The following is a 26,644-nucleotide window of genomic DNA, read 5'->3' as shown; positions in this document are numbered from 1 at the left end:
GTTTCCCATCAGACGGGGGGCGTGTCCCACCCACCTCCTCGCGGCTGCTGCTGTGTGTGTATGGGCACACCTGCCGATGGACAGATATGTCTGCAGACATATCTGTCCATCGGCTGTGCAGCACAGCCAATGCGAATGTCTGTGAACTCCGACGTTCACCGACATATTGCGGGTACACACTGCCCGACGGGCAGCAGATACATTTGGCGGCCAATGTATCTGTCAGTGTGTACCCTACTTAACCCTACTCCACAAGCTTGCTGTCTAGGTGTCATCCTTGACTCTGATCCCCACAATCAAACTGATTCCAAATCCTGTTACATGAAACATTTACAATATTCCCATATATTACAGAAGACACTGCAAAAATGTGCACTCATTATTGCCTGTATTGATTATGGCAATAGTCTCTTTACAGGTCTTTTTCAAAACAGACTTTCACCACTACAATCTATTTTGAATGCAGCTGCAAGGCTGATCTACTTCGCTAAATGTCCATTGTCTGCTGCTCCGCTCTGTCAGTCCGTTCATTGGTCACCTACATTCTGCCAAATGCAATATAAAATACTCTTACTTACACATATGGCTGTTAACCAAACTTCACAAACATACATCTCTTTGGTTATCTCAATATATCTCCCAGCTCGACCTCTCCACTCTGCACAAGATCTGCATCTCGCATCCACACTCATCACCTGCTACCATTCATGATTAAACAATTTTTGGGAGGGCTGCTCCCTCTCTGTGGAATAACCTCCCATGCACAATTAGATTTTCCTCTAGTCTCCAAACCTTTAAGGCAAGTTTATGAAACTCCAGATCCACTCACATAATTTCCATAAGCTATCCTATCTTATTGCATCCCCTATACAGTCCATACATAAAACTTTCCATATTTTTTCATTCATCACTTTCACATCATTCCTGTGTGGCTGGATCATTCTGTCCACCAAGAACCTCTACAATCTGTAATAGGGAGCACCTATCCTGGTGTACCAATGCACTCTTACCTCTATGTCTGTCTGTTATTAACCTGTCTTGTTTTTTACTACTTTGTTCTCAATTGTAAAGTGCAAAGGAATATGCTAGTGCTATATAAGTAACTGTTAATAATAATACAAAAAGGGTTTTACCCACATTACTTTACCCACCTTCTCTGTGGCAATCTTTACCAGTGTATTCCATTTACCCTAGCTCCTAGATCTGAGAGAACTAATGTTTTCACTTGCAGAAAAAAAACATCCACATTAGGCCTTCACCTCTCTACAATATTTCAATTACGTTAAGGATAGAAGCTTTATTCTACTATTGTGCAATATGTTTTATGCACAATTCTCACACTAGCTGGCAGTAGAGCCCCCAAAGTTTGTGACGTGGAAGGTACTTGTGCATGATACCATGGACCAACAAAAATCCCATTTGTATCAATATAGATACGGGACGCAACCTGTTGTGGTGTCTTCGGATGTTATCCGAGGGGACACTGAGGAGGAACCCAGCTCGGCTATAATGTTTGGTTATTTGTGCTCTTTGTTTCTTTAAATGTTTTTTTTTTTTTTTCTTTAATCAACCCGCTTTCATTATATGATCGATGTCACCAACAGATATTTCCTATATTTTGTTGTCAGATATACTACATGATCCCACTGCCAAGAACATGGTTCTTACTGTATACTGTATAGTGTTTTTCTATGTCATGTGTGTCTGTTGTATGCTTGTTTATGTTTATTATGTGTATTTCTCTGAAAATATACAGTATACCTAAAATATTCTTGCATATCTCTGTATTGCTCACATAACCTCTAAAAGTCAGACTGGGAAAAATGAAAGGCAAGATGAGTAGCCTGACTGTCATTGTTTTAAGAGTGGTGGCAATACCGTGCGCTCCATAACATTTTGCATTTGTTCATGTAGTGGAAAGTAATACCAACGCCGAAAGGCAGAAAGCTGAAAATCCAGACTAAGGTAAATTCTAACCCTAAGCTCTCCCGCACCCTAAACCTCCCGGTGGGTGCCTAACCCTAACCTCCCCCCGGGGGATGCCTCACCCTAACCCCCCCTTCCCCTAGCCTATCCCTAACCCTCCCGGAGGGGGTGCCTAATCCTAAGTCCCCCCAGGAGTCCGTAAACCTAACTCCCCCCTCCTGCGGCTAAGAGTTCCCGACACCCGGCTTACCTTTGTTCGGTATGCCAGGCGTCGGGATTTCGGCATCTGGATAATGATAGGCGTCGGTATTTCAGTGCCTATCATTAGTCCCATGCCGGGATTTCACAGTCGGGAAGCTGGCGGTCGGCATTTTGACCGCCGGCTTCCTGACCACATCCCCATGTGGTGGAGAGGAGAGCAATATTTATTCATTTTTTTACAATATGTCTTTTTATTAAAATATTTAGCAATAAACAAACACCTAACAACAAATTCGAAACTATAAAACAGGACATGCAAAGTATTAAACCACAGCAATGTAAAATGGGAAGAGATTACATAACAATGATAAGCCAGTTTCGTCATGAACAATAAATAACATGAGGACAAAATGTAAAATAATTGTCTCACCAGCGTATCTCCAGCTAAATGGTAGTTTAACAGTTGGTAGGGACGAAATAAGGTCTACAGTTATACTCCAACCCTCCTCCCCTGTGTTCTACATGGCAGGAGCAATGCAACAGATGTTGTGGAATTTCTTTAGGCCATCGTCTGTTTTTATGATGAAACATTTGTGCCGCACAGTGTGCATCCAAAATCTAGCTATCTATTTCCACCTTATATAGAGTGGTCAAGTAATAGACTTGGGGGTCTATTTACTAAGCTGTGTTAGGAGTAAAAGTGAACGGTGATAAGGTACCAGCCAATCAGCTCCTAACTGCCATCTTTCAAACACAGCCTGTGACATGGCAGTTAGGAGATGATTGGCTGGTACCGTATCACAGTTCACTTTATCTCCTAACACAGCTTAGTAAATAGACCCCATAATGAGACAGACTCCCAAAAAATCCTCCAAATCCAAACCTGACAGGCATAAATTTGGATTGTGAGGACTCTCACATACTATGTGGAAAAGGAAGACTGAGTGGTCTCCACACCTATGACACTGTGCAAAAGTACCCGTAACGATTCCAAACCATATAGAGAGGATTTAGATATAGAATATGAAGGATATAAAGATGCATTTAGTATAGAAAATTCAGATTTACAGGAATCCGATAATTGGAGGAGAACAGTGTATAGCAAAGAAATTCTAAGCAGTGTCTGGAAACTGGGGATACAGGCTATACAGTTGCTGTAACTGCAGGCAGAATCCCAATAGATTGGTGGCATAACCTCAGGTGGCACAGTACTTAGGACTGCAGGTATTTATTATTGTATATATAAAAGCGGAATGTGCCAATACCTGGCAGGAATGTTACCCTAAACTTTATTCCAAGTACTAACAAAATTTGTGACACTGTCAGAAGATATAGATTTTAAGTAACATTCTCACAAGTTTAAAGCATATGCTCTTATTTGAGCTTATACAAACACAATCATGCACTCTATAGGAAAATATTGTTATTGCCAATGTGCCCTCATAGTCACTATAAGCGATAACTATGAATTACATGTAATGTGGAATTCAGTATTATCAGTCACTGTGTGCAATATACAATTTCTGTAAGTGTAAAACATAAAAACTTAATGTAAAAAGGAAATAACTTACCTTTTGTCCGTTAAACATAAGTTTTCCAATTGTTCTCTCCACAAAATATCATCTTCTGTTTTGTTGAAGAAAATCAGTTTTGCTTTACTGTAACCATGACATCAGCATGTTAAACACATTACTACTGTACTAAATATATAAAAAAAACACATTTTGATATTTATCATTTGCTTATAGGCAATGGTTAACCCTCATTTTGATTTAATGTAGAATTTAAAATAACTGATACTCATGTTATGAAAAATATGGATGTAAACAATAAAATCAGGCCGATCCAAACTATAAAAAACAGTAAGTACTGCCTATCGCCTATGTATCTGTTCAGTCATTGGGTGCATTGTGCATTTCTAATACTATAAAACAAAATGCAAACATGTACACCTCCTAAATTCTTAGATTATTTGCATAAAGAATCTTTGTATACACAAGAGTACTAGTTGATTAAATTGTAAGGGAGAATAAATCAACTTATGTAGTGGAGTAAATACTAAACATGACAATGTGAATTAAGGCAATAAAAATCTATGCTTGGTAATGAAAAGCTGCACTTTTGAAGTGATTCAAATAAAAATGTGACAGAATCAGCATACAGGACAATGAAATTCAGGTTTGAAATTTATATTTCACAGTGCTATAATCAAATACAATTCAGAAAAAACATTTTAGTAAAACATATATAAGAGAGAGCAGTGGACTTGTACACAGACACTTAGTGACAAATGTTGACAGCAAGGCAGCGGGCTTGAGATTAGAGTGTAGTGCTGTCCATGAGAAAGTAATGTGGGGAGTTAAGGAGACTCAGTGGATTGGGTATGAAATACCGCCGGCCGCATGGCCGGTGGTTCGATTCCCGTCAGCGGCAGCACGACAAGAGCAGAGTTAGAAGCAGCGGAAGCCCGACAGCGCTGGAAATCCCGATCGTGGATAGGTAAGTATCTACTAACCTAACCTCCCTAACCCTCCTTAGGGGTGCCTAACCCTAACTTCCCCCCTCTAAGTGCCTAACCCTAATCCCCCCTCTAAGTGCCTAACCCTAACCACCCCGTTCCCCGCTGCCTAAACCTAAGTCCCCCGGGGGGGTGCCTAACCCTAAGTCCCCCCGGGGGTGCCTAACCCTAACCCTCCCTCCCCCTAGCCGAACCCTAACCCTCCCAAGGGGGGTGCCTAGCCCTGTCCCCCCCGGGAGCCCTAAAGCTAACCCTCCCCCCCACGGCTGTCCGCTCGTGGCGCCCGGCATCACTACGATCGGGATGCCGGGCGCCGGTCTCCCGGCGTCGGGGAAATGCGGGCGTCTACAGCTAGACGCCCGGCATTTCACCCTTGCCGAGATATGACAGTTGGGAAGCCGGCTGCCGGTATTTAGGCAGTAGGCTTCCCGATTGTTTCCCGACTCAGTAGACATGTTGTGCTTTAGGTAATATTAGGACACTCATGAGAAGATAGCGGAAGGAATCGACTGAAGCAGCTGGCCGGCCACCATAGAATCAGTAGACTCTGGGCACTAGAGTGTGCCCAGAGTCTACTGCGCATGCGCGGATCGCCGGAAAAATGGAGCGGCTGCCATTTTCCGGTGTTTTGAGCAGCGCTGAGAGACGCGACGTGGGACCTTGGAGAGGTAAGTTTTAGATAATATGGGTGCAGGGTGTCTGTGTGCACCGCACACCCTGAACCCATTATAAATTTACCCCTGAGAGGGACCACTGAACACATGAGAAAGGAGAAAAGGGGAGAGTTTAGTAAGCAGATGTAGATTTGGGACATTAGCATAGAGGTGTACAGGGGAAAGGGAAATGTAAAGTGAGAAATGCAGAAAGCCGAGTGCAGTGCCATCAGGGCCTTGGAGTGAAAGGTATGCACAGGGAGAGGATAATCAATGATGTTGAAAGCATCACTGGGGGTCAGGAGGATGAGTAAGGGCAGGTGACACTCAGACTTCGTAGATAAGAGCATATATATGTACAGTATTGTCACAATGAAGATCATTACAGTTTTCAAAAGCTTTTTTCTTTTTACATCTTCAACCAGTAAGCTATTGTGGTACTTCACTGATGCCACATTATCAATGTATATTGACACATTTTAGTTAACAGTTGCAATATGATGGTTGATTATTACAGACATTGGTTAGTCACTATGAATACTTTAGTGTAGTATATACGGTGATATAGATTTATGACGGTGGCATTAAAGTGACCAGTTTATTTCAGTTTGATAAACTATATTAAAATGATGCAGCTGTCTGCGAATTTCTCCAATGTCAACATTATATTGCACTAAATGTTATTAGATCCTTTGGCAGCTCACCCAGGATCCAAAAAATGTGATTAACGATACAATTTGTAAAGAATAAAGTTTATCATAGTGACAGGTACTAGACTGTAAAATGGTGAGAAATGAAAACTGAAGTATGGTTCTTAATTAGGAAATTAGGCATTCAGATCAAAATCACCTTTATGATCTTGGAACAAGGAAACGTTTGTTAAAAAGGTAAGGAAAATGTTTTAACGCAAAGAATTAGTTTCAATAGACTTATTCGCAAGATTTTATGTCTTCAAAATATTTATAAAAATAGCAAAAACAAGGGATAGTGAAACTAATATGATGCCATATAATATGGGGCTCTTGTCAAGATTCAATCATTCAGTGTGACAATCCAAATAGAGGTTGAGTCTCCCATATCCAAATATTCCGAAATACGGAATATTCCGAACTACGGAAGATTTTTAGTATGACTGAGAAAGTGAAGCCTTTGCTTTCTGATGGTTCAATGTACACAAACTTTTTTTTAAAGCACAAAATCATTAAAAATATGAGATATGGTAAGAACTTACCCTTGTTATCTCTATTTCTACGAAGTCCATAGGGTTCCACAGGATACCTTGGGGTATAGGTGTGACGTCAGTCGCAGGGCACCAAAGAGTTAAGCTTTCAGCCTCCCAGGATGCACTAGGTCCCCCTCCTATACCCCGCCCCCGGGCCAAGGCACCTCAGTTAGTTACCAAGCCATAGGCCGGAGGAGGAGAAGGAAGAGAGAGAACAAAGATCTGGACACATACAAGAATCACATTCTCACCAGAGGGAGACGGAAAACCGGTGACCAGAGCAAAGCCCATCTGCAGCACAGGTGCGACAGGGCGGGAGTCCTGTGGAACCCTATGGACTTCGTAGAAATAGAGATAACAAGGGTAAGTTCTTACCATATCTCATATTTTCTACTTCAGGGTCCATAGGGTATCCACAGGATACCTTGGGGATGTCCCAAAGCAGTATCCTTTAAGGGTGGGGACGCTCCTGTGCAGAAAGGAGAATCCGCCGCCCGAAGGAAGCATCCTGAGAGGCGAAGGTGTCAAACCTGTAATACCTCACGAAGGTATGGACAGAAGACCACGTAGCAGCCTTGCAGATCTGAACTGCCGAGGCACCACGTCGAGCTGCCCACGAAGGACCCACAGACCTAGTGGAATGAGCCTTCAGAGAAAGAGGGACCGGTAGGCCTTCATGAAGATAAGCTTCAGAAATAGCCATACGGATCCAGGCTGCCAAAGTTTGCTTTGAAGCAGGCCAACCCTTTTTACGGAAGCCAAAGAGGACAAACAAAGCGTCCGACTTCCTAAACGAAGAAGTGCGGTCAACATAAGTCCTTAAGGCCCGCACAACATCCAAAGAGGCCTCACCCACGGAAAGACCCGGTGAGTTAAAGGCCGGAACAACTATTTCCTCGTTAATATGAAACTGGGAAATAACTTTGGGAAGAAACTCGGGCCGAGTGCGGAGCACTGCCCTGTTCCCATAAAAAACCAAGAAAGGGGGTCTACAAGAAAGAGCCCCTAACTCAGAAACACGTCTGGCCGAAGCAATGGCCAGAAGGAAAACAGTCTTAGCTGTTAGCCATTTAAGATCCACTGAGCCCAGTGGTTCAAACGGCGGTCCTTGGAGAGCCCTCAGGACCACAGCCAAATCCCAAGGCGCCACAGGTGGAACAAAGGGCGGCTGAATGCGGAGAACACCCTGCATAAAGGTGCGCACATCCGGGATTGTAGCAATCCTACGGTGAAACCAGACAGATAGGGCCTAAACCTGTACCTTCAAAGAAGCAAGGCGAAGCCCATGATCTAGTCCCGCTTGCAGGAAGGCGAGAATCCGAGACAGACGAAACTCCCGCGGTGCATAACCTCTCGGTCGACACCACTGGAAGAACGTATGCCACACGCGATGGTATATCCTCGCGGAAGACGGTTTCCGAGCTCGTAACATGGTACGCACCACAGAGCTGGAAAACCCCCGGGACCTCAGCATGGCCGTCTCAACAGCCACGCCGTCAAAGACAGCCGAGTCAGGTCCGGGTGAAGGCAAGGACCCTGAGACAGAAGGTCCGGTCGTAGCGGCAACCGCAGAGGAATGTCCACGGACAGACCCTGAAGGTCTGAGAACCAGTGCCGTCTGGGCCACGCGGGAGCTATCAACAGGAGCGTCCCTCCTTCCTGTTTGAATTTCCGGATTACCCGTGGAAGAAGGGAGACCGGAGGGAACAGGTATGCGAACCGGAACGTCCACCGGACGGACAGAGCATCCACCAGAGACGCCCCTTCGTCTCTTGTGCGAGACCCGTACACCGGCAACTTGTTGTTGTGCCGGGACGCCATGAGGTCGATTTCTGGAAGACCCCACCTGTCCACCAGTAGTTGAAAAACGTCCGGGTGCAGGGACCATTCCCCCGGATGAACGTCCTGGCGACTTAGAAAGTCCGCCTCCCAATTGAGCACTCCCGGGATGAAGACCGCTGATATGGCCGGAAGATTGCGCTCCGCCCAAACCAGGATCCGAGAGACCTCTACGAGAGCCGCCCGACTGCGAGTTCCTCCTTGCCTGTTTATGTAGGCCACGGTGGTAGCGTTGTCCGACTGGACCTGCACCGGGCGACCCTGGAGAAACCGCTGTGCCTGCTGGAGAGCATTGAAGACCGCACGGAGTTCCAAGATATTTATTGGAAGCTCCGCTTCTGTCGGCGTCCACCTGCCCTGGAACAAGTGTGGACCCGAAACTGCTCCCCAGCCCCGAAGACTGGCGTCCGTTGTCAACAGGACCCAATTTGGAACCCAGAACGGACGTCCCTTGTTGAGGTGGGTCGTCTGTAACCACCACGTAAGGGACAGGCGAACCTCCTGGGTGAGCACAATCGTCTGGGACTTCAGAGACTGAGTCAGGCCGTTCCACTTGGACAGGATCAGGTGCTGCAGAGGTCTGGAGTGAAACTGGGCGTATTCCACCATGTCGAACACCGACACCATGGAGCCCAGTAACCTCATCGCCGAGTGTAAGGACACCCGGCGGCTGTGCAGACAACTGCGCACCCTTGACTGTAAAGCAGAGATCTTGTCCTCCGTCACGAAGATCCTTTGCTGTCCCGAGTCCAATAAGGCTCCAAGATGCAGAATCCTCCGAGACGGGATTAGAGTGGACTTCTGCCAGTTGATTATCCAGCCGTGCCGTTGCAGCAGTGCAATGGTCAGGTCCAAGTGGCGTAACAGGAGCTCTGGAGATCCTGCCACCAATAACAGGTCGTCCAAATACGGCAACATGCGGACTCCCTGCAGCCGCAGAGAAGCCGCCATGACCGCCATCACCTTGGTGAAAACACGTGGTGCTGTTGCCAGGCCAAAAGGTAACGCCCGAAACTGGAAGTGGTCGCTGCTGATTGCAAACCTGAGGAACTGTTGATGGCACCAAAGAATAGGGACATGCAGGTAAGCGTCCTGTATGTCCAATGACACCAAGTAGTCCCCAGGTTCCAGCGCCAGAATGATGGACCGTAGGGTCTCCATCCGAAACTTCGGGACCCGCAAAGACTTGTTGAGTGCTTTGAGGTTGAGAATCGGACGATATGACCCATTGGGTTTCTGTACCAAAAATAGATTTGAATAGAAACCCTGGCCCCTCTGGGAGAATGGAACCGCCACTATAACTCCAGCCTGGAGCATAGTGTGCAATACCTTCCGCAGCTCCGTAGCCTTGTTCCGGTCTGATGGGAGACCCGTGGTGAAGAAGCGAGCCGGGGGTCTGTGCCGGAAGGAGAGGGCGTATCCGTGGGAAACCACCTCCAGAACCCAAGTGTCTGTCGTAGTGGTCGACCAACACTGGGCGAACTGTAGCAGGCGGCCTCCCACCCTGGGATCCCCCAAAGGGAGGCCCGGACCGTCAGGCCGCAGGCTTGCCATCTGGCTTGGGGGCCGGACGTCTGGTACTCCATGCCTGCTTCCGGGGCTTGACCGATTTCTTAGGGCCAGCCTGTCGAGGAAACGACTGTGGTTTGGGCCTGCCCTGGGCCCTAGATGACCGAAAGGACGATGGTCCCGAACCAGAAGGAGCAGCGGCCGACGGGAGACAGGCAGATTTGGCTGCCGCCAGCGTGGCCACAATCTTATCCAGATCCGGACCGAAGAGAACTTCTCCGGTAAACGGCAACGCTTCCAGACCTTTCTTGGAATCTGCGTCCGCCTTCCAGGATCGCAGCCACAAGGTGCGACGAGCAGCTACCGCTGCTGAAGAAATTCTAGACACCAGAGTACTAATGTCTAGAGCCGCCTCGTTGATGTAGGTGGCCGAATCACGGAGATTGCCAATCAACTCCGCCTGATCGGCCGGACAGTCGGATTCAAAAGAAGCCTCTAATGAATCCGCCCAGCGCTCCATCGCTCTGGCAACCCAGCAAATGGCCATAGCTGGCCGTGCTGCCCCCCCTGCAAGGGAATAAGCGGACTTCAGGCAGATTTCTACCTTGCGGTCCGTAGCATCCTTAAGGGAGGACATGGATGGCATCGGCAATGTGGCACTACGGACAAGACGGGTCACGTGAGAATCCACCTGTGGAGGGGATTCCCACTTCGCAAAATAATTATCCGCGAACGGATAAGCCACCGCCAGGCGTCTCTGCGGCTGGTATCTTTTGCCAGGTTGTTTCCACGCCTCCTCTAAATGGTCCACCAACTGACCCGAAAGAGGAAAGACTGTGGCATCGCCCTTCACATCTTTGAAAAAGGCATACTTAGATTTAGCCGCTGGGGGAACTTCGTCCTCAATCACCAAGGCTGTGCGGACCGCCCGAATAAGTCCAGGAATATATACTTTGGACTTAGCATCAGCGTCCTTAGTATGGAGAGGTTCCTGATCGTAAGGATCTAGAATCTCCCCATCATCAGACGTCCCTTCGTCATCCTCATAAGGAGCGGACAGAGACGCCACCGGCCTTTTATGAGACCGCATCACAGACTCCCCTTGCAACACATCCGACAAGTGCTGTACAGAACTCGTCAGGGAGTTAACCCACGCTGGCTCCTGAGAACCCGGGAGCGGGGAAATAGGGAGACTGTGGGGTACCACCAATTGTCGTGGGAACCCCTGCATGGGTGATGACACCACAGACTGCTGGGACAAACCCATCGGAGTAAACGCGGGCTGCGGAGCTAACTGGCCCACTAAAGCTGTTAACGCCTGAGCGAAACAAGCCCAGGGCGGCTCCTGTACCGGTGCTGTAACCGTAATAGGCCGCGCCATGGACAAACACTGCCGGCAAAGGCCCTCCGCGCTACCCTCCCCCTCCGCTAACGGTACTTTGCACGTGGTACACTGTAGCCGGAGGGGAAAATCACTTTCAGACATGATGGCACCACGTATGTGACCTCTCTCACCAATTAAGTATTAAATAGGCGAGAGACCACCCTGCAGCACCGCACCGCAAGGGCTTTAGCAGAAAGAACAGGGACAGTAATAAAGCTGACAGTTTAGAGAAGAAAAGATTACAGGCAGCAGCGCTAGCACAGTCACATACAATGCAGAAAAATAACAATTCCTGCACTAACAGCGCTGATCACTCAACTACACAGACACAGGGCCTGGTAGGACACAGCGCTGCATACACAGACCTGACCACAGCGGAGGAGAGGTATGCGGGGGGACCCAGACCACGATGCTTCCGTCCAGCGCTTCCAGCAGCGTTCACCATGCGTTCTGGAGAAGATGGCCGCCGAGGAGCAGAGAGGAGGCTGGCCTGGGGGAGGAGCGCTGCCACAGGACCAGTCGGCAGCATGCAGAGAGGGCTGTGTGCAGCGGGGGAGGCGCCGGCTGTGAGACAGGGAAGGCGCGCTCCCCTGGCATGCATTTAACCCCTGGGACGCCGCAGCGCTACCGCTCTGCTGCGGTCCGCTGTCCCAGGGGGTAGTGGAAGCGCAGGTTGGTCGCCTGGCTCCACGCTGCAGCCAGTCCCCAGGGAGCCCCCTGCCTGGGGACTTAGGACCATGTGATCAGCGGGGACCCACCGCGGGACCCCGCTGCTTACCTCTGTCCCCCTTGAATCCGGCCATGGTCCGGAGCATCTGGGGTCACCGCTAGCTGTGACCCCAGACGCCCACCAGCATCCCCGGATCAGTACCGGCGTTCTGGTACCGGCGGGGTGTAGGGAAGACAGCATGGACGTCAGGACTGACTGTCCATGCTGTTCATCCAGATGTGCAGCCACAGCTGCATGAAGAATAAGCTTCAGGGGCTCTTCTAGCCCCCACTCCAACAGGTGCACCCGACTCCGGCCGGGCACCAAACTAAACTGAGGTGCCTTGGCCCGGGGGCGGGGTATAGGAGGGGGACCTAGTGCATCCTGGGAGGCTGAAAGCTTAACTCTTTGGTGCCCTGCGACTGACGTCACACCTATACCCCAAGGTATCCTGTGGATACCCTATGGACCCTGAAGTAGAAATACAGTATATAATAACCTTCAGGCTGTGTGTATAAGGTGTATATGAAACATAAATGAATTTCATGTATGTACACAAAATGTTTTTGATACTCAAAATTATTAAAAATATTGTAGAAAATGGCCTACAGGCTGTGTGTATAAGGTGTGTATAGAACATAAATGCATTGTGTGTTTAGATTTGGGTCCCATTCCCAAGATCTCTCATTATGGTATGCAAAAATTCTAAAATACAGAATATTCCGATATCCAAAATACCCCTGGTCCCAAACATTTTGGATATGGGAGACTCAACCTGTACCAAAATATTACAAATATTGTGATAAATGTACTACCCTATTATTACTAACAAGTGTTATGCTAATACAGATGTGTCCTCGCCCTTCTGTGCTTCACTCGTGCCAAACAGCCCTCCCAGCGCGCCAGGTCATGTGAGATTCTGCTAGCGCCGGGCGTCTTTTTTGCTCCGAAAGTGCATCGGAGTTGCAATGCCATGTGACTAGGATGCACCAGGAGACTGTGCTGATCTAATCCTTATTGTGCACCGCTGTAGAATGATGTAAAGAGACTGTGTGGAAAGACCATGTTTCTGCATGTATGTTTTCAAAAACCATTTGGTCTTACCCACAAAATTGCAGCTGCAACTTACCAAATACATGTGTGGAATTACATGTAACTTTACTCTTACATGTAATTTTACTGTTAATTTTGTAACTCCTAACTTCATTAAGGATTATGGCCTGATTCAGAGATGTACGGTATGTTGATGGTTATGCAGCTGAGCAATAATCAGCAATCTGCGCATGCGTCTGAGTCGCAGTGTAATTGACAGGGAGCGTGTGTGGGAGGTAACGGGGAGTGGCGGCAAAGAACGCAGATGTGTTGCGACAGTTTTGGGGTAGTGTCACATCCTGTGTCTGCGATCCCATAAGCAAAAAAAAATGTTTGTGGCGTCTCAGTTCCTGCGGCCATTCTCCATCTCTTTTTTAAAATGATGTGAACCCTTAGCTATTATTTTCCAGTCACTTCACACTCCCGCCCGCTTCTCTCCACCAATGAAAGCCGCCTCACCTCCCAGCTGATTACTTCCTCCCACTCTCACCTCCAAGATTTTGCCCGTGCTGCTCCTCATCTCTGAAACTCTCTTCCCCATCAGACTCTCCACCACTCTAGAAAATTTCAAACAGGCTCTCAAGACCCACTACTTCATCAAACCTTCCAGCTCTCATCCTAACTCACTGCCCCATGACTCTGTGTCACCCCTGTCTGTCCCCTCCTTTAGACTGTAAGTTCTCACAAGCAGGTCCCTCTTCCCTCATATGTTGTTCCTTCCTTTGCTTCTACCACCATATCCTCTCCACTGCCTACAACGGCACCCAACATTTTGTTTCTGCCATCCCTGCTGCCTATTTGAGTTTTATGACTGCTGATGCAGCAATGTTTATAAACAGTGTTCATGTTCTGCAATGTTCTGTATTGTATGTCACTTTCGTTCCTGTGTTTTTTGTTTATACTGTTTTTCTGGACTTTGTGGTGCCATTTAAATGGAAAATAATAATAATGATAATAATTTAAAAAAAAAAGAAAGAGGTGAGCCAGTTCTTAGTAGTTACTATCTTCTGATGGGTGTGGTATGTTAGGGCGATAGTTCTCATGTCGACATGCATAAGAGCAACATGAGAATGTCGATATGTCTACACAGATAACATTTCGACAGGATAGAACATTTCCCCCATGAGGACCGAGCTCTCATTTACCCAGACAGCAGCAGCATCTCCCTGGTCTCAGTGGTCATGTTGTAACCAGCAGCCCCAGCACAGATGTGTGACTGAGCGGTATTCCCCCCTATCCATAATCCCTCCCCTTAGTGCTTAACCCTAATCCCTACCCCCCCGCAGCCTAATCCTAACCTCCCACTAGTGCCTTGCTCTAACACTCCCAGCGACTCCAAACCCTAACCGTCGACATTCTGAGAATGTTGACATTCCATATGGTGACATCTCAAATGTCAATACTGTGAACATGTTGACATTCTAAGGATGCAGGCATGTTGAACCATAGTGTAGACATTGTGGTGATGACATGGTAACTGTCAACCAGGTAACCAGTGTGATAAGATCAAGTTTGGGGTAGATGGGCACTTCCAAAAACACAGCAGCCAGGAAACAGCACACCAGTCCAGGGTTTCCGTGAAATGAGCCAAAGCTAGTTTATTGTGCACAAAAATAAAAAAAAACTAAAATCCTAACCTGCCTGGGTTTTTACTAAACACAGAAGTTCCCTATCTCATCAGTGGTAGAACCTAATGTCACCACAAACATAGGCATATGCATAGTACTCACGGTCATTAAGTCACAATGTCTCTCAACAGGCTAGCTGCCTCTTTCCCCAGGTAGTGAGACACTGAGTAAAAGCTCTGACACACTTTTATCAGACTCTTACAGGTGAAAGTGCTAATCAGCCTGTTCTGAGACTGAAGACCCGAAATGAGCCTAATGGATGGACCACGCCCTCACTCTCCATCCATAATCCCAGGAACCATTATCCAGCATTTACTAAAGCCCAAACACTATCAAGTCTGTTTTGCAATCAGTCATTTTCATAAGGCTTTAATACATATAGGCATATAGGTCAGAACCCTGGGACAAATTATATCTCTTGTGTATGACCTTACCAGTGCTTTTGCACACCAGATACTGATCACATGTGGTCACCAGACAATTACACCAAACACTACAAAAACAAATTACATTTTCCAAACACAGATTGTGGAGGATCTAATGCCCAGATCACCCCATTTTGTTTCAAATAAAAATAGGGGTCCATCAATCAATGGTGTAGGTCTTCTCATTTTTAAATTGGTATGTCTTCTTGGACTCCCATATTATGCATTTACTGTAGTTGCAATGGTGAAAACTAGCAACAACAACAAAGTATTATTTTCAAGTGCAGATTATATTATGAAAACCTAAAGGTAGAATCCTCCTTTTTTGCAAAGTAAGAGCCACATAGTTATTTGCAGTGTTTATTAGAAAAGTAAACTAAACATAACATTTTAATTTCAGTTTCTGGTCATTTCAATAAACCCTTACATTTGTGGCCATTATTCTCTTTATGAGTTTTGCATAAAAGGTGGCACAACGAACTTATGGCTAGCGGCAGTACGAACCTCAAACATATACACACAACACAATAAAGAGCGGGGCTCACATCCAGACTCTTGTATCTGTGAAACAGTCTGTTGTCCAGGCGGGTTGGGTATGGGATGCCAGCACATTCCACCGGGATCATAACTACATCGCGTCCAGACCTAGCTGCTTGTTGTACTGTAAATACAGCTATTATATATATATGATATGATGTCCATTGTCATATTTAATACTGCGCTTGATGATCAGTAAAGTGACTGTACTGATCATACAGGTTGAGTCTCCCATATCCAAAATGCTTGGGACCAGGGGTATTTTGGATATCGGAATATTCCGTATTTTGGAATATTTGCATACAATGATGAATTGTCTTGGGAATGGGACACAAATATTCACACAGAATGCATTTATGTATTATATACACCTTATACACACAGCCAGCAGGTCATTTTCTACAATATTTTTTATAATTTTGTGCATCAAAAAAAGTTTGTGTACATGCATGAAATTCATTTATGTTTCATATACACCTAATACACATAGCATGAAGGTTATTTTATACTGTATTTTAATAATGTTGTGCTTTAAACAAAGTTTGTGTACATTGAACCATCAGAAAGCAAAGGTTTCACTTTCTCAGTCATAATAAAAATATTCCGTATTTCGGAATATTTGGATATGGGAGACTCAACCTGTATAATTTTTTCTACCTTAGTCCATTATCAAATGAAGTTTGATTTATATATAAAAACCCCCACAAATAATGTGCTTGTGAATCTGCATGTAGATACAGACCTGTTGTTAGCTATAGAACATGCCTGCGGGGGTTTATAGGTATTTTAAGGGGCATGTGGGGAATTCTGACAGCACATGACAAACCTCATGGCTAAATTAACCATATGAGGTGATCTAAGAGAATGTGAGGTGGGTCTGAGGGGCATTCAAGGGATGTGTGGATGATCCAGTGGTCTTTTCCTGAGTACATGGGGAGGTATTATATCATGTGAGGGGTCTAACAAGCATTTCAGGGGCATGTTGGAAGGTCTGAGGGACATTTAAGGGCATGTGGGGGAGATCTGATTGAAATATATTTTATATATATATATATATATATATATATATATATATATATATATGGTTTATAGATATCATAACTATACATTATGATGGGACCCAGAAATACTGAAGTAGGGCTCCAATTTTTTTAAATGGCGAGTCCCTGGGACCCGCATAATTTTTATTTTGTGCAATCACTTGAATCATACTTGCTGCACAGCTGTACATAATTTGCCTTTAAAGAAAACCACTTAGCCATTGTACTGCTGGAAACTTAGTGTCTGCAATCTTTTCCATCTTATAAATTGTAATAATGTGACACACCTATTAAATAACAGCTTACAGTATGTGCTGTAATCAATAAAACATTCACACATAACTTTAGTAAAAGTATTCTTGAATGTACTCTGATAGCACAATAATCTTTTTGCTAAAGCAGCAAATGAAAGCTTTATAATTTTTAATCATCATTATCTTTTTGTTATAAAGCATGCATCCTACTAACACATGCTGTAGAATAGTAAGGCAAAGCAAATGTAGCTTTACATAAAGACCACAGACCCGATTGTCAGTTGTACAGTAGTCCAAATGTAGAGAGATCTTGCGGATATCTGCAAACTGCGCATGTACCATCCCATACATATGCACAAGGATGGAGACTACATTTGCAGACGGACTGCGCCGCCTGTATACGGAGTACTCTTTCTATGAAACAGGTGTTTCTGGGTGGCGACCGTGCAATCTCATGGAACGTATTAGTCTTGTGGGAGTGTGATGGGCATGTAGGACAACTTCTGTGCTTGATAGCAGCAGGCAAACGATATGAATCACCTGTTGCAGATGAATTATTGAACCCAGCATGGAGTGGGTGGAAGTGCTGACACTAATGATGACAGTCCTGGGCGGAAAAACAGTGGGGAGGCCAGCCACCCACATATAGACCAACAGATATTTTGTATAGATGTGTGGATACTCACATTAGCATAAGTTAGTAAGCAGGCTGTCCAGGCTGGATGGAAAGGTGAACACGTGTCCGAGTCAAAATCAGGTCCTATGTTTTTAATGTGGAAAGTGTGGAGAACTGAGCTCTGTTGCTGTATCTAACCACGATAGTGCCTTCCCTCAGTAATACAGAAGAGTTGCCTTAATGCCTGTACATATTAATGGGTCTTTTTGCCTCACCCACCATTAATTTAAAGATTAAATGATAGATTGGGGAAATATGTTCAGTTGACATAAACAGTAATAACTCCTCATTTAGATCTATACAACAGTGGGTGAATGTGTGTCATATAAGGAATACATACGAATTACCGCCGGGGTTCAAATCCCGACATTGGCAGGCCGACACGGCTCAAAATCCTGATCGTCCCCAGGTAAGTATCAACTAACGTAACCCCCCTAACCCTCCATAGGGGTGCCTAACCCTAACCTTCCCCCCCAGTGCCTAACCATAATCCCCCCATTAAGTGCCTAACCCTAACCTTCCCCCCAGTGCCTAACCATAATCCCCCCATTAAGTGCCTAAACCTAACTCCCCTTTCCCCGCCGCCTAACCCTAAATCCCCCCAGGGGGTGCCTAATCCTAACCCTCCCTTCCCCTAGTCTAACCCTAACCTCCCGGGGGGATGCCTAAACCTAAATCCCCACCGGGAGCCCTAAACCTAACCCTCCCCCCCCCCGCGGCTGTCTGCAGCGGCGCCCGGCATCACTTTGATCAGAATGCCGGGTGCCTGTCTCCCGGCGTCGGTAAAATGACAGGCGTCTAGAATTAATCATTTAACCCTCGCCGGGATAAAGCAGGCGGGAAGCCGGCTGTCGGGCTTATGTCCGCCGGCTTCCCGATTGCATACCTCATATAAATAGCCTATCACAGCTGAAGCTGAATCATATTTCAAATCTGTGACAATGGTCATTATGTCAACCCCATTTACAAATGAAGACCTGTATAATGCTGCAAGTGTGCTGAAATGCAGGCACTACAAGTTTCACCATTTACACCAAAGACTATAGTCAGTAATACACCCTACCTTTGGTAAAGAAAACATCAAACAAAAACAATTTTTACATATAGGATGTGTTCTTTAAGTTTTAGGACTCTAATCTTGTATCCAACACCAACCTGAGGTTAGAAGCACTGTGTAAAACATGCCTCAACAGTTTAACCATTGGCGTAAAACCGGTGCCAGCTGCCACAAGGAAAATATCCTCCACTTCTTCCACCTGGGCTGTCCTAAAACACCCTCGAGGGCTGCTTATAAAGACACAGTCACCTGTACAAAAGGAAAGAGTAAAAATAAACCAAAAGAGGCCAGGGATTAGGGAGTTCTGAGTTTAATTACCAAGGTTGTCTTCTATAGAACAACATCCCTCTTAAAGGTCTGATCCATCTCATGCAAATACTATAGAAGATATTCCTGGGATATCCACTGTTACCTAAAAATTTACTGTACAGTTTAACTAAATGCAGCTACTTCAGCTTAATAGCTGGAGGACTGCTGATACAATTCAATTCAATAGGAGAGGGAAAGACACTTCTATTCTGATCTAAATTGATCAGGATCAACTGATCCTTCCTAAACTGTGAACTGCAGTGGCTGCTCTCACACAAACTATGCGGACAAACACACCTTCATCTGAGGGGAATGGGACATAAAAAGGGTGTGTGTGGTTTCCAAAAAGTGGTCAACCATTTAAAGAAAAGTAATATGCAAATAACGCTTAACATTAAAACAGTGCCAAGAATTAAAAAGTGTCTCATAGACAATGAACATATACTGTAAGATACATGTAGAAGTAGCAAATATCTTAAATAAACAAAACATTAAATTATTTTGAGACTACACATTAAGAACAATGTGTTGCATACTTTAAAACAAATAACACTGAAAAATCAAAGAAAACATTTATATGTTTTTTTTCTTTATTCCTCATGGCCAGATATACTGTATATACTTATGTTTTACTGAAATTTCAATATGTGTGAAACTACAATAATTAGTGCAGGCCTTTTGGTCATTGCCTTGTGTTTCAATGCAAAAAAAAGTTCTCCATCAAACGAAGACCATTCAAATAGCCTAATTATTAGCAATCCTTTAAAAAATTTTTTTATAGATACATGAAAACACACTTTGTATATCTGAAGATCCCTCCTCAACTGGTTACTGCAATCAGTTTCTCTATCCAGAGACAGGATGCCATTTGTTCCTCACCTGGCTAGGCCTTGTGGCTTATCTTGCCTACCTCCTGCAGGTCGCACCTCAGCCACTCATAAGGTTGTCGTGCATACCGCCCAACATTTGCGTCATAGTGGGCCTGGCCACAGCCCCAGTGGAAAAACTTAGCACCGCTGAAGTGCTAGGTTGCTCTCCAAATGTCCTTCTCTCCTGTTAAAATTTAATTGTTGTAGTGCTACCCCAAAATATAGTCAAATATCTATTCTATCTTATCAGACTATGGCCCGTATTCAATTTGAAGTGTTAAGTCCGGATCCGCATTAAGTTACCGCCAATGACATCATTATCGCCTGTTTTGGTTTTACCCCGTATTCAATTTGAAAGACTTTCCACCTAGGCGGAAAGTCAATGCAATGTAATAGGCGGTAAAGTATCGCCTATGAATGGCAGGCGGAAAAAAGTGCAGAATTGGGGTTTTGGGATGCAACTTTGCGAGAACCCCCGTGCAGCCTTCAGACAGTCCCCCAAAGGTAATCTGTTTCAAAAAATGTTTAAAAAAAAACTTAAGGACACCCCAAAAATTGACTTTGAAAAAGTGGGCGAAAAAAAAAAAATTGGGGGTACAAAGTTAAAAACTAGCGAACTTGACTCTGGGGGGGTGCCCAAGTATGACCCAGGTGTTTTGATTGCAGGTGTTTGCGGCAGGTGGATTTTTCACGATTTTTTCAACTTTAAATATGCTGACCCCCATTTTCAGGTAAAGGTAAAACTAGTCAGTCAACCGGCTACCCAACACCACCATTGCTATGCATTTTAAGGATATAAGTGAGCAGTATTATTATTATACTTTATTTATAAGGTACCACAAGTGTTCTGTAGCGCTGTGCAAGGGGAAAAATGGACAACTGGCTATTGACACATGGATTCTTGCAATGGATAAAACACCACTTAAAGATGTGTCCATATACATCTAGCCTCCTTGCGCACAAAACAGTCCTTGCCATGGCGTGACTCAGTAATGCAGTAATGTATTTTCGTGCAACTTTGTCCACATACATCTATCCTCCGTGCTCTACAAGTCACGTTACGCTTAACTCTTAAGCGCTGTGCAACTGTAGCGCCAAGTGTCTTTTTGTGCGACTTTTCCCCGTAAAATGCATCTTATTCCCAAAGCAGTGCGGACAGGACGCACATGCAGCTTCTGCTGAATAATATGATATACAGCATGCCTATATACTGTGTGCGACTGCGGGTGCATCTGTATACAAAATGCTACATTACAGTGTTACAGCCACTGACATTGTAAAGTAGCATTTTGCATGTACTGTAGAAACACCAGGAGTTGCACACAGAACATAGACATGCCGCATATCATTTTAATCAGCAGAAGCTGCTGGTGCGTCCTATTTGCATCGCTGTGCAAATAAGAGAGGGCAGCCAGAAAGTCGTCAAGTATGCCACATGGACATTTCAACATACTGTATACACTAATTCAGAGTTTCATTCCTTTACCAATTCATTTTAAACAGCTTTCTATTAAATTTAAATACATTTCAGAACTGCTTTCATATAGTATGTACACGTTACATATGCCAATTAGTGCCCACTTTTCTTCCTTTTCAGGAATCAGTTTCACAGACATTGCTACTAGATTTATATTTACAGTATTCTTATAAATAAAACATGGTTTCTTATCCAGCAGCGGTTCTATTACTGGGTCTACAATCAATACCCAAAAGTGATTCCCAACAGTCGTGTCCATTTATCTATTATTTTTATTACATTCCATAATAAAACAAAATTCTACTTTTTTTTAACAAAGAACTGTTTAATAGATTTTTGCTCAGTCCCATCTTCTGTGCCTTTAATATATTTTAACCAGTTTTCATTACATCCTTTTTTTTGCTTAATTGTTTACGCAATCAGTTTGTCACCTTAGTTTTAGCCCAGCTTTAGGGTGTTTTTTTGTATTTATAATTACTTGTAACATGTATTCATGTATTATTATATACTTGTTTAAATGATTTGTCTCCATATTTTATTTTGAAATACAATTTCTACATCTGACTAAAAAAGGATTTTCAGTGCACCCAACACACAGATAAATTCAAGATATTAAATTATATCAAATTATTATTAAGTTATTTACATATCTCTCCCTATTATTCTTTGGTGCAAGATGTGAACCCTGTACTTTCTGGATGAAAACTGGGAATTTGTTAATGTCTAAGAAGAAGAATTTGGTAACACAATGCAAATGTAAAAGGGTATAAGTGTTAACATGTACTGTATGTATGTTGACTTCTCATACATCTGTTTAATCTGCAGATAAAATGACCTAAAACTAATGAATTCAGTCTTTAGAAGTAACTTATACTTGTTTTATTGTCAGAATATCCCTACCAATAGTGCCTTCATTAGTTATATTATCTACACAAATGTACTATAATATTTACAAGTTGTGGCCATGAGCCTCAGTCGACCATAAATGGTACACATTGGAAGCTATATTCTTCAGAGGTTGGAGCAAAAATGACTTTGTTATCTTCACTACTTTAATGGTTTGTTTGTACCATAATATTATTTATGCAGTAAAGACATAGGAACAGGGAACAAACAGAGAGTGGGTAAAGAATAAGATCATCCAACATGAATGAATATTGATTCAGAACATGTTCAATTTATTCACAATTTTCTACAGGTTTCTTCTTCAAATAAGTGTCTTACCTATGGTCAATTTATCAATGTGCGGAGTAAAATTTCCATTCGGGTAGATTTTGATCATCATATAGATGCATTTTTCATTATTTTGTGATGGCTGTAGGAGATCAGGCACCAAGGTCTGTGATACCGGTGTATATGGCTTCACTACTTCTACACCTGAAACAAATAAATACACTGCTACAGTAAGTACATATAATTATTTTAAACAATAAAAATGATCTTGATTTAGCTTTAAACTTTGCATGGATGATATTTCAGCGATATACACATCTTACTATTATTTAGATGGCGCCATCATATTTTGCAGCACTTTACAGAGAATACTGAGTTGGTCACATCAGTCCCTGTCCAGATGCAGCTAGTCTCTACCACACACCCCATGGGGTATATTTAGTAAGCAGTGGCATATAGTTAAAGGACAATAATAATAAATGTAAAACAAGCCTGACTCTGCATTTATTATTATTGTCCTTTTAAGTTCAGTGTCCGAAGTCGCCTAGAATCAGCGGCTATTATAAGCCGCTGCTCATTTCTTTTACCAGTAGCCAATTATCCTACCATACACACAGATAGTGCCTTGGTTGAGGTTGAACTCATGTCCCCAGCACTGTGAGGCAGTCATTCTAACACTGTGCTTACTGCCTTGTTGTGAGTTGGTAATTAATTACTCATTCAGCAATAACCCAAAATCTGTGCACTTTTTGAATTATATATGTCAGTGACTAGACTTTTGGCATTTAAGCACAACTTAGTTTTACAGATTAATTAAACAATTAACATTTATTTGCAATTTCTGCTATACTTGTTCAAGTATGTATAAAATCAGGTGATTTTCGCTAAGGTTGAGTAAAGCACTGCCACTGAAAAACACTGCCACTGAAAAACTGATAACAGCATGGGACATTACAAGTAGAAGAATTAACCTTTTCTCTACCAACAGTTCTGTTTTCTAAGGCAGTAAAAAAACATTACACATAAAACACATCTTACAAAGTGTGACACACTAACGGTTATAGTTACTAAAGTACGGGTTTACAAAAGTATAGATGTTGCCCATAGCAACCAATCAGATTCTAGCTATCATTTTCTAGAAGGTACTAGATAAATGATAAATAGAATCTGATTGGTTGCTATGGGCAACACCTTCACTTTTGTAAACCCACACTTTAGTAAATATACCCCTAATAATTAACTTTATTTCACATATCGCAGTTGCAATTTAGGAAAAAAAAAAAAAACATAGTAGAAAATTAGCAATTGTAAATCACTGCAGAATATGTTGGAGCTATAGTTAATAATAATGCAAATAATCTGTTACCCATTTATAAAGAATTTTCTAAAATATACTTATATATTGAGTTATTTTTGGTTTAAAACTCTCCTTGTCAATGGTTGGAAAATTACACATTATGCTATTATACCATAAGGGGGGTATTCAATTAGCTGTGGTAATTTACCGCGGGCTAATTGATCCCCCGGGGCTGTCCAGTTAGCCTCAAAGTCAACCCACAGAACTGCACTTAATGTGTATTTCTATTTGGGTGTGAGTAGACCCGAAAAGATTTTCGTGATAATTAGCCTATCAGGTGCAAACAGTGGGTTAATCATTGGTCTGGGAAATTTTACCAGATTGTGTGTGTTAATACCCGATAACAGATCATTTATCGGGTGAGAAGAAAGGGCTGTAATTAAATAGCCCTGGGTGTTAAGGCCCAAGGCTATCACCGTTTTTACCCCCAATAAATGATCAGGGCTAAATGAATTCCCCCATACATATTATGACAAAAACCTAGCAGAATGCCAATTTATTTACCAACAAATGGTATGGTTAAACCACCAGCCACAATGTTAACGTAAATTAGCCTATTTTGGCACTTTTTGGGCTGCTCACACTCAATATACCAAAATAGCCAAGTAATGCTTTCTGGCTGATATTGTAAGGAAGTGAACTACAAGCAAATGTGTGCATTTTTTTCCTAACCACCACCAAAAATACTTTGCGATTCTTGCTTCAGCATTACCCAGCCATTCAAAAACAGCAAAAGCTGGATTCTAAATATTCGCTTTCATAATAAAATCTTACCTTTATAATAATGTATTTTATTATTTTTTACGTCTCTTGATGTAAAAGGTACTGTAAAAGGGCAGATTCAATTAGCTGCGGGAGCTTAAGCTGGGTACACACTGACAGATATATTGGCCGATCAATTGATGAACCAATATATCTGCTGCCCGTCGGCTACTGTCTACCAGCGATATGTCTGTGAATGACGTCGTCCACAGACATATCGCGTCTGCTGTGCTGCAGAGCCAATGGCAGATATATCACCAAATATATCTGGCCATCGGTGAGTGTGTACGGGCAGTCTGCCGACCACCTGTATACATGCAGCAGAGGCCGCGGGGAGAGGGACGGACACCCCCTGCCCCGCCCCCCGGGACCAGCAGCGAAAAGCAGAAGATGGCCGTTCAGTGTGTATGAACGACCATCATCTGCAGATATATCTGCAGATCACTCAATCTGCAGATATATCTGTTTAGTGTGTATCCAGCATTAGTGTCTCTTACCAGGTAAAGTGTCAGAGCTAATCAATTAGACACCAATGGGAAGGCCTGAGGGCAATCTGGGGTGCATGTGTCTGTTACAAAAGTATGAGGAGGGAAACTGTTAAGCTGATCTCTGTGATCAGCCACTGGATGGGGCACTGATGATCTGCCCACCATGGACCATGCTCCGCTACATTCTATTTGATGGAGAAGGGTCAAAGTAAGTGCCACAGGTGTGTGGGGGTCTTGTACTTATATATGTATAGTGAGATATGGTGGAAGGGTAGTGCAAATGTGGGGATGTAAGGACACTGGTGGGTGGGGGGCTATGAAACTTGGGATATATTACCACTGGGGGGGGTGGTAATACCATTAGGGAGCTACTGCCACTGGGCTATTTATTGCCACTTGGCAGAGGGAGGTAGTTACAACTTCTCAGGGGTCACCATTACTGTGGAAAAAAATGGCTCCCTGCTTTCAACTGAGGGTAACCTTGATCATGTAGAAACCAGAATGGGGAGAGAGACCATTTTTAGTTTCCTGGCTTTTAAATTTTTTTGCAATGATTACCATGGATGGGACAGGGCTTAATAATGTAATAAAATGTCTGGCATAATGATGTCTGAGCGACCGCAACCATACAGAGGGGGGAACTTTTAGGTAACCCTACCATCTGAACTCCACTCATCTTTAGCAGTGATCGGGTAATGGCTAAATGAACTTTCATTAATGTTCAGAGCCTACTAGCTACCTAATGAGACAGGCAGCATCACATTAAAGAAAAATAAGAAAGAGAATCATATAGCTAGAAAAAAAAAGAATTACAAAATAAATAACATAAAAAGCAGTATTAAATAATGGACACATTCCATAAAAGTGGAAATTAGTATGGTCATTATGGGTTAAATGACCACTGTACCTAGTTTTCTAATATACAGTGCAGTGTCCCAGTCCTAAAGGGGTGCTGTAGTGTTGTCCAGGGGGTGCTCTGTCCGTCAGGGGTGCTCCCCCCAAGTGCTAAAAAAAAATATATTTTTTCTGTGTTTGTGAATTGTGTGCGCAGTAGCCGCACGTGCATCAACAAAGTAGTGCCAAGCGTGCGCCTGTGTCCCATAAGTAAAAGGCCGGCTGGCTTGTCCGTTAAAGGGTGCTGTAACCCCCAAAGGGCACTCCAAACAAAATAAAAAAATATATTTTTCTGTGTTTGTGAATTGTGTGCACTGTGGCTGCACGTGCATCAACGAAGGAGCAGCGCCAAGTGTGCGCCTGTGTCCAATAAGTAAAAGGCCGGCTGGCTTGTCCGTTAAAGGGTGCTGTAACCCCCAAAGGGCACTCCAAACAAAATAAAAAAATATATTTTTCTGTGTTTGTGAATTGTGTGCACTGTGGCTGCACGTGCATCAACGAAGGAGCAGCGCCAAGCGTGCGCCTGTGTCCCATAAGTAAAAGGCCGGCTGGCTTGTCCGTTAAAGGGTGCTGTAACCCCCAAAGGGCACTCCAAACAAAATAAAAAAATATATTTTTCTGTGTTTGTGAATTGTGTGCGCAGTA

General features: G+C 43.8%; 1 protein-coding gene across 3 annotated transcripts in view; it reads right to left on the bottom strand.

Annotated features, from left to right (window-relative positions):
• Window positions 1-26,644, bottom strand: part of CYB5R4 (cytochrome b5 reductase 4) — a 217,597-nt gene that overhangs the window by 15,321 nt on the left and 175,632 nt on the right. For all 3 annotated transcript variants that reach the window (XM_088470543.1, XM_088470545.1, XM_088470555.1), the window contains 3 exons: window positions 22,550-22,702; window positions 18,769-18,919; window positions 3,699-3,785 (listed from right to left, as the gene is read on the bottom strand). In XM_088470543.1, the coding sequence (XP_088326669.1) occupies window positions 3,699-3,785; window positions 18,769-18,919; window positions 22,550-22,702 (391 nt within the window). The remainder of the gene's footprint in view (window positions 1-3,698; window positions 3,786-18,768; window positions 18,920-22,549; window positions 22,703-26,644) is intronic.

This window comes from Taudactylus pleione, unplaced genomic scaffold (assembly GCF_031769625.1).
Source record: "Taudactylus pleione unplaced genomic scaffold, aTauple2 ptg000015l, whole genome shotgun sequence".
NCBI classification, from domain to species: domain Eukaryota; kingdom Metazoa; phylum Chordata; class Amphibia; order Anura; family Myobatrachidae; genus Taudactylus; species Taudactylus pleione.
Note: the sequence above shows the minus strand (reverse complement) of the source record. Positions and strands in the feature narration are given on the sequence as shown.